This window comes from Trachymyrmex septentrionalis, unplaced genomic scaffold (genome assembly GCF_001594115.1).
Source record: "Trachymyrmex septentrionalis isolate Tsep2-gDNA-1 unplaced genomic scaffold, Tsep1.0 scaffold60, whole genome shotgun sequence".
Lineage (NCBI taxonomy): Eukaryota > Metazoa > Arthropoda > Insecta > Hymenoptera > Formicidae > Trachymyrmex > Trachymyrmex septentrionalis.
Window position 1 is genome coordinate 1,500,459 of NW_017305779.1, and position 15,142 is coordinate 1,515,600.

At 27.1% G+C, this 15,142-nt stretch overlaps 3 protein-coding genes across 3 annotated transcripts in view; all 3 read right to left on the bottom strand.

The window, feature by feature from the left end:
* Positions 1-399: 399 nt before the first annotated feature.
* On the bottom strand, positions 400-3,820 carry LOC108752418 (odorant receptor 13a-like). The gene is made up of 5 exons (XM_018493218.1): positions 3,698-3,820; positions 2,358-2,588; positions 2,089-2,202; positions 1,093-1,248; positions 400-447 (listed from the first exon to the last, which is right to left on the bottom strand). Exons 1-5 carry the CDS (start codon positions 3,818-3,820, stop codon positions 400-402), a joined length of 672 nt encoding a protein of 223 aa, XP_018348720.1.
* Positions 3,821-6,758: 2,938 nt separating this feature from the next.
* Positions 6,759-10,220, bottom strand: LOC108752377 (odorant receptor 22c-like). Its single transcript, XM_018493179.1, has 5 exons — positions 10,098-10,220; positions 9,591-9,821; positions 9,324-9,437; positions 8,470-8,625; positions 6,759-6,809 (listed from the first exon to the last, which is right to left on the bottom strand). Exons 1-5 carry the CDS (start codon positions 10,218-10,220, stop codon positions 6,759-6,761), a joined length of 675 nt encoding a protein of 224 aa, XP_018348681.1.
* A 4,144-nt stretch (positions 10,221-14,364) lies between these two features.
* The window catches only part of LOC108752416 (odorant receptor 67c-like), a 1,712-nt gene continuing 934 nt past the window's right edge, over positions 14,365-15,142 (bottom strand). Inside the window, exons 3-5 of the mRNA XM_018493215.1 lie at positions 14,875-14,988; positions 14,628-14,783; positions 14,365-14,415 (exon numbers count right to left, since the gene is read on the bottom strand). Of these exons, the coding sequence (XP_018348717.1) occupies positions 14,365-14,415; positions 14,628-14,783; positions 14,875-14,988 (321 nt within the window). The remainder of the gene's footprint in view (positions 14,416-14,627; positions 14,784-14,874; positions 14,989-15,142) is intronic.

Genomic DNA, 15,142 nt, shown 5'->3' on the forward strand with positions numbered 1-15,142 from the left:
ATGAGACAAACTGCTATGCGTACATCAAGTATATACACAATATTCGAATGGAGTTCACTAGAAAATAAAAGGAAAATTGTAGTCAATCACAAAGTGCGAACAATGTCAGGTGCGAGAGAGGAAAGCATCACAGGATTGTATTGTTTGATCTCATTTAATAAACATTGCGTGTCTAGGATTATCAATCGTCTCAAATTTTATTCTTACTCTCAACCAATATATTCACACGTGCAAGTATGTAAGGGATGGAAGAAAATGGTAAGTAATTCTGCGACGATTATTGTCATTATTTATACAATATGTATGTCTGCAAATATTTTAATAAATGAATAGTAACCGCTGACAATACTGTTAACATTCATTAAAAATACAATGTAAATAAAATGTAGAACCACTTCATTAAATTGCAAGTAGGACAGATATATAGGAAATTGAAGCTTTTATAATCTGTAAAAATATTATTTAAATATAAAACATCAATGTACGTAGAAATTAAATATTTAAATTCAGTATTTATAAAAAAATGATTTTTTGTTTAGCATTGGAGTCAATTTGTATGTAAAAATGAGATTGAAACAAATATTATTTCTTATTAATTAATATACATATTAAAAATAATATAGGGTAGAGCGTAATTAGTCAAGCGTAAAGGCAAGTTAGAATATGCAAATATCTTAATAACGCATACAAATATGTCTATACTTGCGTAAGAGACTACAACTATACTGAATACATTAATCTGTACTCAGCTGCCAAATATGTGTTTTTACTTTGCACTTTATACTTTAACTATAATATAATACAGTCAATTAAATTAAAAATTAAATTAGAAATATCCATAAAGTACTTCTTAATTTTTTTTAGTTTTAGTAAAACCTTGCTCACAAAGTTTGTCTCTTTTTAATTACACTCTATATGTATGTGTGTATGTATTTATGTAACAAAAATTAATGGATATCAATATTTTAATTATATTTTAAGAAGACGGAACACACTTTTTACTTAATATAGATAATTATGAGTAAAATAATCATTTGCATAAAATTTTTACTAATAGGCAATACGTATAAAGCAAATCTGAAATAAACTTACACTAGTAAATCGTTCCAAGGACAAATTCATTATCTTTCCAATTGTAATCGTTAATTGTATTTGCGATCTCATTATCAAGAATAATATAATTCGACTGTTTCTAGGACTTGATTCGTACCAGTGGGAAGCGTAAGCAGCATCTCCAATGCTTTTACTCTGTTAAATTAATTTTGTAACATTTATATACACAAGATATGCCAAATTAATTGGCAAATATTTCAAAAAATACGTAAGATTTATGTATTTTTAGAAAAATACGCAAAAAAGTGTTTCAGACAAAATTAAGATGATTCTATGGGGATGTATTTTTGTCATATTATTTTTTCTTAAAATGCCAAAAAAATATAAAGGACATTCCTACTTTTTAAAATGGAATTATATGATTTTTTTTACATAACATAGTTCCTCTAATTATTCTGTAAAACGTATTACGGTAGAAATCTTAAATTCCAAGTTTATAAGATATTTTATAAGATATTATAAATATATATTAGATATTGTAAAGATATTTAAAGATTTATAAAATATTTTATATTTTATTTTGACACACGATGACATAAAAATTAAATAGTTTTATATTGAATATTTCATAAACTATTAACTTTTTAATAATCATACCAGTACCACTTTTCATCATATCAGTAACACTTTTATGAATAGAGTAATTAGAAAAATTATATTATGTAAAAAAATTATTTAATTCCATATAAAAAATAAAGATGATCTTTATATCTTTTTGGCATATACATCTAAAGAAAAAACAATGTGATCAAAATACGTTCTTCCAAAACAACCTTTTCATCTAAAATAATTTTTCCGTATTTTTTAAGTATTTTTAAAAATACTTGTCTGGAATAATTATAATGCAATACTCTTTGTAATATACATAATTGTGTACACGTGTATTTATATGTGTGTGTGTGTGTTTTTATAAAAATAATTCTATAATATTATACTTAAGACATCGTCATTGATATATTTATCCTAATATCTAACCTTAGCGCTTAAGTATTCTCCAGCAAAACAAAATATGAACGCCTCCATATTCATAACGAGGTAAAATAAGAGGGTCCTAGTTATATTTTTCAAAACATCAGGTCCACCGATTGACTAAAATATTAAGGAATATTCTATGAGTAACGGAAAGGTAACAAAACGCTCAATAATTAAAAGAAATAATGCTCCTTTATTCTGCAAATTCAACAGCGATTCCTATAGTCTATATTTTTTTTTATTGTGGAATTAAACAAAATTCTAATACTTACTGCGACGATTGTAAAACCCAAGCAGCAGATAATCAGAGTATCCGATACAAAGAGCACCATCGCAATATACGAATACAAATCTTCGATGTGCTTTGAAAAGATGACAATATACTGATGTTTTTTGATTACTTTCTTTATCATAAAATGACTCAAGTTGCCCTTCTCTTTCTTCGAAAAAATTGCCATTAAATTCTGACGAAGAATATCGATTTGACCGCCTATATGCAATATCTAAAATATACATTTTTCAGAACTAACATGCAAATGCAAGTTGCAAAAAAGTATTGTAATTTCTAAATTTAATTGATACAGTACAAAATGATTTAAAATTTAAAAAGCAGCATAAGTTAGAATAGTCTATAAATTATTTTTTATAATATAGACAAAAATTAAATATTCTATTAATAAGTTGAAATTAATTGATAGATCAAAACAGTAAAATTTTTTAAAAATTAAAAAACGTTTTTTATTTTTTTCAAAAAATTAATACCTAAAAAATACGCCTTCTAAAAAGTTTCTATGAAATTTGAAGTATTTCTCGTTATGTGAATTGTAACGAACGAGCACATAGTGCTATAATAGAGTCGCATCTGATTTAAGAAAGAAGTTGTGCACATATAATAGATAGATATATAGATAAATAGATTGATAGAAGGAAATAGATAGATAGATAAATAGATAGATTTCTATTAAATAATCGATACCAAAACTTTAAATGCGTTTTTTTTTTAACTGCTTTTTTTCAACTGGCGGCATCTATAACTTGAACAATTTTCAACCGATCGGCCTCAGCATTGAACAGTAGCTTTACAAAATAAATAGTTTCAGTTAAGCGGATTTTTTAAATTAATTTTAATAAGTTTTTGAAGGGCGAGCTGTTTAAGAGACTCTTAAACATAATAAAATTAAAATTTTTTTAAACTGCTGCCATTTTGTAAAAAAGAATTATTTAAAAAAATTATTACGTTTAACTGAAACTATACTCATGCAGAATCAAAATTTTTTAAGAAATTTTCTTATCAAATCATTACAACTTCTTTATGTCGCTGATGGATTATGTTTTTTAAACATGGAAGGCTATAATGTTGTGCAACATTGCCATATATTTATATTTAGACATATAAAAATTCTTAAAATATTTTCAATGTATACCCATTTGATATACCATTTATATTCATTTTAAGACTTATAGTTACCATTAAAAAAATTGATAAAAAAGACCTTTTTTCAAATCTTTACTTTATTTTACTCACTTAATGGAATATTAAAAAAAAAATTAATTTTTATTAATAATGGAAATAATCTATAAAAACTATAATACTTACGCAACAGAAACTTACCAGATTTATGAGTAAGGCATTTAATAAACCGATTGCATCGGAACATAACAGCAAATAAAAAAATTGAACAATTATGACCGATTCATACACGAATCTTTTATTAGTGTCAAATGGCAGATCCATCTCTAAAACGAGCAATCGTGTGGAAATATTGGAAACATTGCCATCATCCACGTGTTTCGTAAGAATGTGAGTGCTATAGAAAATTACAGCTGTCGAATAAAGAATCACCGTCATGTTAGCAAAGCGCTCCGACAGTTTGGCATTATACGATGTCACGAACATACTGAATTTCTTCCCAGAACACTTTTCCCAGTCGATTGCCATCATTGTTAATAAGCTGTTGAATGTTCTACATAATTTTATATTTAGTTATAATCATGATAACAGCCACAATGGAATATTATGCAAACCATCGATGAAAAATTTATTGTTATGCAATAACTTTACAAATGAGTGGTTACATATTTTATTTTTGGGCATAAGAATTTATTCATTATAACAATTTGTCTTGTTCATGTTCACAATTGTCGAATAATTAACTTTACCGATCAAAATGGTAATTGTTAAATTGAGATGTAATACAAAATTTATTTAATTACATTAATTTGGATCCATTAATGTTATTAAATAATATTTAAAACAAAATTTTTCACTGATAGTGCGTATATTATGTGTCTCACCAATACGCATCTCACCGCTGTTTATACCAAAAAATGATGAGTTTAATTAAAAATATCGTATACGACATTACAGAACTTAAAATGGTTACTATCTCTCTAAACTCCATTAGATGGAAATTCTTTACGATATACCGATATTGAGCAACTTGTTCGAATACGATTGAAATAGTCCAGAACAGTCTACGTAACAAAACGAACGACGTGTTCGGCCAAATGCCAAAGATACGAAGTAAAATTTCTGTAGTTGAGCTAACAGTATTCTCTATTTTCATATTTATATTATTATTACTTTCTTATTATTACTTTCTTATTATTTTGCACTGTTAATGTGCATCAAATCCGGTAAGAAAATAAAAAAACAGAAGGAGTTATGAAAAACACTTGATCAATCATACGATGTACACGATGTAGTGTCTTTGTACAAACTGAGCTTAAAAGAGAGCGAGAGTGGAGGGCATTCTCCTACGAACTACGACTTATTAAATATTTTGATCGCAACGTGTACAGATTGCGTGTATATTGTCGATAAAAAAAAAGAAATTTCCGGATGGTCGAATCCCTTTCAAATTCTTGAGCAAAACGGTGGTGTAGCTCGCAATGCATCATTTTCTTTAAAAATTCAAGCAACAACAGATAGCAACACGCGAACGTTCACAGGACATTATACTGTGCTCAGTAACAGTAAGAAAAGTTTTGTACATCCATGAATAGGGGAGACTTTTCCTGGGAAGAGAGATGGTAGAGAAAGCGAAAGCTTTTCTTTTTCCGAGATTTTATTTCCTCTATATCAAAAGATATTCTTCCTCGCGCATTATGTAAGTGCGGCTAGTGTGCACGCGTTCGCAATTCATTCTCCTGAAATATGTAAATCGCACAATTTTGGAGGAAGCTCTGGTGTACGTCAGATACAGGTTTCGCGCAATGATCGTGAATAAGTAAATCAGAAATAGGAGATGGAGAACGAAGTGCTGAGTGAAGTTTTATATTTCAGTAGTAACGGCGTTCTTGACAAAGCATAGTACTTATAAGCTATAAGCAGTATCGTAAAATGCAAAGAGCTTATGTTAATCTTTAATAAAAGATTGTTTTGATTATTTTGACATTATAATATTGTTTCAACGTTATATGTGAGGTAATATGTATTTATGCAGGGAGAGCATTAGTTATGTTTATCCACACTTTGAGCGTGAAAGAAAAATTAATTGATTTAATTATATTTAAAGCAAATGGAATATTATTTATAATACCATAATAAATATCAACAATAATATTTTCTTTAATACCATTACTGCTGATTTTTTTTCTTACATATGTTATAATTTTATATTATTAGAGGAAAGTAGAAGAATTGCGAACACATGATAAACATAAATATAGCTATTGTACTATATGAGATAACTTTTCGTTTCTCCAATGTACTATAGCGTTGTACTATACACCCAGAGATAGGTTTCTTCAATTAAAAAAAATGTTTCTTTGCTATACTGTTAAAGAAAAAATTTCTATAATTTGAACGTTATTTCTTTAATTTAAACATTACTTTTTAAAATCAAATAAAAAAAATTCATTTGATTTTAAGAAATTATGTTCAAAAATGACGTACAAATAAAAAAATTTTTTCTTTAACCGTATAGCAAAAAAACATTTCTTTAAATTGAAGAAACCTTCTGTGGATGTAAATCATTATCACAGAATGTACACACTTTTTATTAAAAAAAAGTAAATATTGCACATTTTCAACAACTTTGCTATACTGAAGAATAGCAAATTACAAATTTTTAAGAAAAAAGATTAGATTAAACTAATAATTATTTTTTTATTTTTAGAAATCTTTTGTTACTCGATTATAACTATAGCTCTACAATTACAAAGTTGTAAAAAGAAACAGAAAGTAAGGTATTTTCAACTTCTTGTCTCTTTTTTTTCCTTTTCTCTTTATTTCATGACAGGATAATATGACAACAGTAAATTGAAAGATTTAAAAATGCATAACGCTGTATGTGTAGCAATACACAATATTTAAATGAAGTACCGCTCGAAAAAAAAAAAAACATTATCGGGAATCATAAAATAAGAACAATGTTATGTGTAAGAGAGAAAAGAATAGGATTGTATTGTTTAATCTCATTTAATAAACATTTCGTATCTTGGGTTATCAATCTATACTTGACAGTCTAAATTTCTTATTCTCTACTAATATATATATGCATATACGCATGCAAGTGTAACAGATAAAAGAAAATGGTAAGTAATATTTCAACGGTTTTTGTTAATATTAATTTATGTGCAAATTTTCTAATAATTAAACAATATCTATTTTCTAATAATTAAACAATAACTAACATTAATTAGAAATTCAATGTAAATATAATATAGCTTCAACACATTGCAAGTAAGACGGATATATAGGATCCTGAAGTTTTAATAATCTGCAAAAACATTATTCGATTACTATAAAATATCAACGTAAGTAAAAATTAAATATTTAAATTTAAATTAAATATTTAAATTAAATATTAATGTAAAAAAAGATTTGTTTAGCATTTGATTTATTTTAATAATATATAACGATGTAATGTTAATAAATGTTATTTCTTAAGAATCAATATAAAAAAAATTAATTAGTATAAAAAAATATAGGACAAAAATAAAGCAAGATTAGTCAAAGTAAAATGTTACATGCAAACATCTTAATAACCGAAAAGCGCATGTGTCTACATGATTGTGTAAGACAGCGTCGACACAGATGGAGATTACTGTGTTAAATACACTAATCCGTACCCGACTGCCACATATGTACGCTATTTCCGTATATTAAAAATAAAATTATTTTGATTGTTGCTTTTGGTCTACGTGATAAATAAAATAATTAATAAAAATCAGATGTTTTTTTATAATAAGTCATAAATATATTTCTTGATTTTAATCTTTGTATTACTATTTCAATTATGGTTTCTTGGTTATAAAAAATATTTTATTCATAATATTTCATCGTTATGTAATGAATTAAGCCAATTATCCCAATAATTAAATCTCAACGCTCAAATACAATTTGCTTCTATTGACGTTTTTCATTACACTTTAATGTGATTACGGTTATATTTTATGTATAAATTTTATTATAAAAAGTTAAATTTTATTTTAATAGTTGTTAATTAAAACGTTCAGAGAATGGATATTATCAAATCATTACAAATAAGAGATAAAAACTGTAATATCAAAAACTTGATTAATACACTTAATATAGATCTGATAAACACATATAATTCTATAATTTTATAATGTACCATAAATTTGTTAGATAATTAATTTCACTTAAAATTCCAACTGGAAATGATTACGTAATACAAAAAAAAATTTAATTAATTGAAATAAACTATATAATATGTAGCTTATTTGAATTAATTAAATCATAATTTTTTGTGTTAAGTACTCATTTAATTTTAAGATAAAGAGTTTTTTATTGCCAAATTGAGGCATTTGATTTGAAAATGTCAAAACCACAAAGCGATACACTTTAAAACTTGTAAAAAAAATTTGCTAGCTATAAAAACGTTTTATAATTCAGTTAAATGCAACTTTTAAAAGCCCTGTAAGAGATTCCAGGAAAATATCAACTGGATCTTGTTCTGGATGAACGGACCTACAATTTGAAAAGAGTAGCAATCCATTTGAACACTTGAAACCTTGCTAAAATCGACCTTGAACTCGAGGCCTTACGTTTAATTGCGTTTGTAAGTCCGGAAAAAATTTCGCGCACAATTTGAATAACTAAAAAATATAGTATATATGCATATACATATATATATAAATATATATAATAACTTTTAATTATTTATGCATTGAAAGATCTAGCTTCGACCGTTATGGGTTTAAATATGCTTATGTTAGTTAAATATGCTATTGTTAGTGTTTAATTTCATTACGGTCTTAATAAAATTATTTATTATTGTAATTGATAATATTATTTTACTATATTTTAAAAAGAGCAAGCACACTTTATATTTATAGATAATTATGGAAATAATCATTTGTGCAAAATCTATGCCAAAAAGCTGTACGTATAAAGTAAATATGAAATAGACTTACACTAGTAAATCGTTCCAAGGACAAATTTATTATCTTTCCAACTGTAATTGTTAACTGATTTTGCGACCTCATTATCAAAAACAATATAATTCGATTGGTTCTAGAATCTGATTCGTACCAGAGGGAAGCGTAGGCAGCATCTCCTATGCTTTTACTCTATTAAATAATTATTCATGTAACATTTATATGTGTAGATTATTAATTGGCAAATATTTTGAAAAATATGTATGATGCGAAAATATATTTTATATGAAAGTGAAACGATTTCGTGGGAGATGTTTATTTTAGTCACGTTTGTGTTTTTTTATAAAGGCAAAAAAATATAAATATTATTCTACTTTTCTAAATAAAATTACGAGTATATAATTTTTTATTTTTTTATAATATAATTCCTTTTATTATTTTGTATATAACAATATTAAGTTAATATAAAAAAAAACTATTAGGTTATAAGATATTTTATACCATATTTCGGCATACATTATCATAAAATATTAAATGTTTTATATACTACTTTTTAATAACCACAAATTAATACTTTTATAAACAAAATAATTAGAAAATATTTTGTAGAGAAATAATAAAAAGTGGGTGACCTTTACATCTTTTTGAATTACTCTATAAAAAACAACGTAAACCAAATTTGAAAATATCCTCTCAAAATAATTGCACTTTTATCTGAAACATTTTTTACGTACCATACGCATTTTTTAAGATATTTATTTGGGATAATTGAAATGGGATTCTGTATATGTACGAGTATATGGCTGTGTGTGTGTGTAAATGTATGTATATACAAATAATTATAATAATATTATAATTTCGTGATTAATATAATCATTTTGATGTCTAACCTTAGCGCTCAAGTATTCTCCAGCAAAGCAAAATATGAATGCTTCCATATTTATGGAAAAGTAATAAAAGAGGACCCTAATTATATTTTTTAAAACGTCGGGTCGACTGATTGACTGGAATATTAAAGAATATTCTAAGAGTAATGTAACAAAATGCTGAATAATTAAAAGCACGAAATAGTTTTCCTTTATTCTACAAATTTAACAGCGATTCCTATAGTGTACATTGCTCTTCATCGTTGATTTAAACAAAATTATAATACTTACTGTGACAATTGTAAAACCTAAGCAGCAGATAATTAGAATATCCGATACAAAGAGCACCATCGCGATATACGAATACAAATGTTCGATGTGCTCTGAGAAGCTAATGATTCTCTGATGTTCTTTTATTACTTCTTTTGCCATGAAATGATTCGAGTTGTCCTTGTCTTTCTTCGAAACAATTCCCATCAAATTCTCACGCAGAATATCGATTTGACCGCCTATATGCAATATCTAAAATGTATACATTCTTCTGAACTACTGTGCTAATGGATGTTGAGAAAAAATATTTTAATACACAAATTTAATTAATGCCGTACCAAATATTTTAAAATTCAAAAAGCAGCATATGACAAAGTGACCTATATGTTATTTTTTATAATATGAACAATAATCATTTTATCAATAAATTGATATTAATTGATTACAGATTAAAATATCAAGAAATTAATATTATGAATAAAAAAAATAATACATAGAGACAATATCTACTTACATAATAGAACTTACCAGATTTATGAGTAAAGCATTGAATACACTTACAACGTTGGAACACAGCAATAAATGAAAAAATTGGATAATTATGACCGATTCATATACGAATCTTTGGTTAGCGTCAAATGGCAGATCCATCTCTAAAATGAGCAATCGTGTGGAAACATTGGAAGCATTGCCATCATCCACATATTTCACAAGGATATGGGTGCTAAAGAGAATTACAGCTATCGAATAAAGAATCACCATCATGTTAACGAAGCGCTCTGACAGCTTGGCATTATACGATGTCACAAACATACTAAATTTTGTGCTGGAACTCTTTTTCCAGTCAATCGCCATCAACGTTAATATCTTACTGAATGTTCTACAAATAGTTTTATTAGTTATAATCATGATAATAGCCGCAATGAAGCATTATGGAAATCATCGATGAAAAATTTATTGCTATACAATAATTTTCGAAATATGTGTGTCCATTTATCTTTTATTTTTGCATATAATAATTTGTTTAATATAGCAATTGTTTTTAATTCTGTTAACGTTTGCAATTGCCAAATAAATCACTTTACCATCTAAAGTGATTGTACCATGTAAAGTGTTGAAATAAGACGTAATGCTAAATTTATTTAATTAATTTAATTTGGATAACTTAAATAATGTTTAAAACAAATTTTTCACTGATAGTACTTATACTATATATCTCACTATTGTGTATCTCACCGCTGTTTATACCAAAAAAGGATAAGTACAATAAAAAATCTCGTCATCGTTATTGCTAAAGTTAAAATTATTATCAGCTCGAAAAGCTCCATCAAATGAAAATGTTTTACAATGTATCGATATTGACCAATTTGCTCAAATATGATCGTAATAATCCAGAACAGTCTACGTAACAAAACGAACGACGTGTTCGGCCAAATGCCAAAGATACGAAGTAAAATTTCTGTAGTTGAGCTAACAGTATTTTTTACTTCCATATTTATATTTATATTACTTTCTTATTATTTTGCACTGTTAATATGCATCGAATCCGGTAAGAGAATAAAAAAGAAACAGAGGTGTTCCAAAAAACACTTGAGCGATCATATGATGTGCACGATGTAATGTCTTTGTACAAACTGAGAGCTTGAAAAAGAACGTGAGTAGAGGGCACCCTCCCACGAGTCATGGCTTATTAAATATTTTGATCACAATGTGTACAGATTGCGTGCATATTGTCGATAAAAAAAAATAAATTTCCGGATGGTCGAAGTTCTCCCTCTCAAATTCTTGGACGAAACGGTGGTGTAGCTCGTAATGCATTATTTTCTTTAAAAATTCAAGCAATAACAGATAGTAACACACGCGACATTCACAGAACGTTAAACCATGCTCGGTGACCGTAAGAAAAGTTTTGTATATCCGTGAATAAGGGAGACTTTTTCGAGGAAGAGGGTGGAAGAAACGAATATTTTTTTTTCCAAGATTTTATTTCCTCAATATTGAAGGATATTCTTCCTCCGCACTATAAGTGCGGCTAGTGTGCACGCGTTAGTGATTCATTTTCTTGAAATATGTAAATCGCATTATTTTGGACGAAATTCTAATACATGTCATATTTAGGTTGCGCAATGATTGTGAAGAAGTAAGTCAGAAGCAGGAAACGGAAAACGAAGTGTTGAGTGAAATTTTATATTCCAGTAGCAATGACGTTTACTCGTAAACAACAAACCTAATATTTATAAGCTATATCATAAACTATATTATAAGTTAGCCTGGATCTGTAATAGATTAAGACTTTAGCTATAAGAAATGGATGAATCACAATTGATTATTTTTTTCGTATTTGGCTGTAATTGGTTAATTTCTTATGGTTCAAGTCTTAAATCATCTATTGTAGATTCGGATTAAAGGACATCGTAAAATGCAAAGAGCTTATATTAATCTTCGATAAAAGATTGTAATAATAAATATTACAATGACATTTCAATAAAAATGTAAAGTAAGAAAAATTAATCAATTTAATTATATGAGAAATATAAATGGTATATTATTATTTATAATACCATAACAGCAATAATTTCTTTAATACTGTTACTGAGTTTTTTTATTATATGTTTTATAATTTTATACTGTGGTTAGAATGTATATATTATGATACTAGAGGAAAGTGGGAGAATTGCAAACACGTGGTAAACACAAATAATACTATTGCAGTATATTCGAGTTGTGATAACTTCTCATTTTTCCAATGACAGTTCGATATACGCCTAGTGCTGTACTATAATTTGTGAACATAGAATATATACGCTTTTCGAAATAAATACCACTAGAGTAAACGTCCCAATGATCGGACGTGTACCTATTGTCCGGATACTTACATATAATTTATTATTATTAATCTCAAAAAATGTTTTTATTACAATATTATAATTTAGTTATATTTAAAAATTACAATTAAATTATAATATTCTATTTAAAAAAGTATTTGAAATTAATAATAATAAATTTTGTTTAAGTGTTCGGACATAGATACATGTCCGGTCACTAGGACGTTTACCTTATACATTTTCAATGACTTTGCTGTAGAGAAGAATGAAGAAAATTGCAGATGTTTAAGGACAATTTAAATAAAGTCAATAATTATTTATTACTTGCATGTGGAAATTTTTTGTTAAAGAATATTGTCCTTTTTTTGCCGTGTAATAATCAATTTTTATATATTATTATTATAAAATAATTTTAAATTAAAGAAATAAAAACTCGGTACCTTTTATGGCGACGGGAAATTTCATATGACTAGAGTTTTGTTTTTTTTTTTAAATTGTCGTGGCTGTCGAAGGAAAATTTATTCCAGCCTCAGGATAAACGCCCGAACAAAGTTGATATATTAAAATTATCACTTTTGGATACTTTTACGCCAGGACTATAGATTGTTGTTGTGGCCGTCGTACGAAGACTGATAATTACAGCAATCGAAACATTGTGATCGATTAGCCATATTCGTTGTCGTGTGTGAATGCTGAACGGATCTTTTGAATTTTCTTTTATTCAATCCATGACTATTATAAGATATCGCGAAACTTTTTATATAAAAAAAATAAATTCTGAATAACTTTATAAAATAAATTCAAGCCATTTATAGTTTATTATTTGATACTGTATTGCACAAAAAAAGCGGTATAGAGAATAATTAGGTTAACTTTGATGATTCCAAAAGAGAATCAGTTTGAATAGCAACAGGCTGTATGCTAAAGAGTTGCTCAAATTATTCATCAAATCCATTAGCTTGTTGCATTGGTGCGGTGAAGAAATATGAAATAAACGTACCGACATATCATAAAGACAATTAATTTAGCGAACCAGAACAATTTATGCAAAATGGTTTACAACATGTCGATTCAGATGTTATATTAAGATTCAAAGTACAAATTTTATAGAGAAACATGCTGTACTCGTAGCAATCATTTAAAATTGTGAGAAAAAGAATTTACTATCAATGATTTTATAATATAAGACATCGAATATCGGATTTGCCGTGTTTCCTTAATTTTACGAAAAATATTGTGATATATAATTTACTAAGAACGCAAAAGTATATTCACAATTGACGAGAACAATTAATCATTAAATGTTCTCTTGAAAGCAGGCATAAAATAACACACTTAATACATACTCTAAAATATACAGATGTGGATTTAATTTCATAGATATTAAATATAATTCTCAACATACGATAAGATCTACATAAACACTACGGTTACGAATTTACACCTATAATTTTTGAATATACAACTACAGATCTACAATTATGAAACTTTAAAAGTTACCAAAAATTTATCAAATTTATATCCTAGTTTTATCTCTTTCTTTTTTCTTTCTTTCTTGACAAGGTAACACGATAGCAACGAATTATGAGGCTTAAAAATGCAAGACGCCACGTGAGCAGCAAATGCATAATGTACGAATGGAAGACTCGAGGAAAAATGAAAGAAAAATTGTCAGAACTTGCAAAGTCGCGCTAACATTGCCAAGTGAGAGGAGAGAAAGCAGCATGGGGTTGCATTGTTCGATTAATAAATATCTCGAATTATTGATCTACTGGCAATTTTGAGTTTATTCTTACTACCAAAACGCACACACGCAAGTGTGTAACACATATGGAAAAAAATGGTAAATAATACTGTAATGATTTTCGACATTTTAAAATTATGTGCAAATTTTTTTAAGACTAACAATATCAAACTACCAGTTGTTAACACTCATTAAAAATATAATGTAAACAGAATGCAGTTTCGCTTCAATACATTGCAAGTAGAACTGATATATAGGAGGCTGAAGCTTTTACAATCTGTAAAAGTATTATTTGATTATTATAATGGTATATGTGTCTATACAACAAAAATTAATTCAAATAATAGGTTATTTATAATTTAAGAAGAGAAAATTTTTTGCTTTTTATTTATTCTAGATAATTATTAATAGAATAATCTCTTCTCAATGTAAAATATGCGTTTAAAAGTTTTACGTGTAATATGATCTATTTTTCTGAAATAAACTTACAGTGGTAAATTGTCCCAAAGACAAATTCATTATCTTTCCAATTGTAATGGTTAATTGATTTTGCGACCTCATTATCAAGGACAATATAATTCGACTATCTCTTGAATCTAAATTGTACCAGAAGGAAGCGTAAGCAGCATCTCCGATGCTTTTACTCTATTAAATAATGGATCTTGTAATTTTGAAAACGAATTACGTAATATTCTGTTTATTTATCGCAAACCATATATTTGTCTCAATAACTAACCTTAACACTTAAATATTCTCCAGCAAAACAAAAGATAAACGCCTCCATATTTATAACGACATAAAATAAGAAGTTTCTGATTATACTTTCTGAAGCATCAGGTCGACCGATCGACTGGAATATTAAGAAATGCCCTAAGAGGAATGGAAAAGTGATAAGGTAATAAATACTTAAAGCACGAATTAGTGCTCTTTTATTCTGCAAAATTTTATAATGTACATATATTCCTCTTTACCATAGAATTACACAAAAATATAATACTTACCGC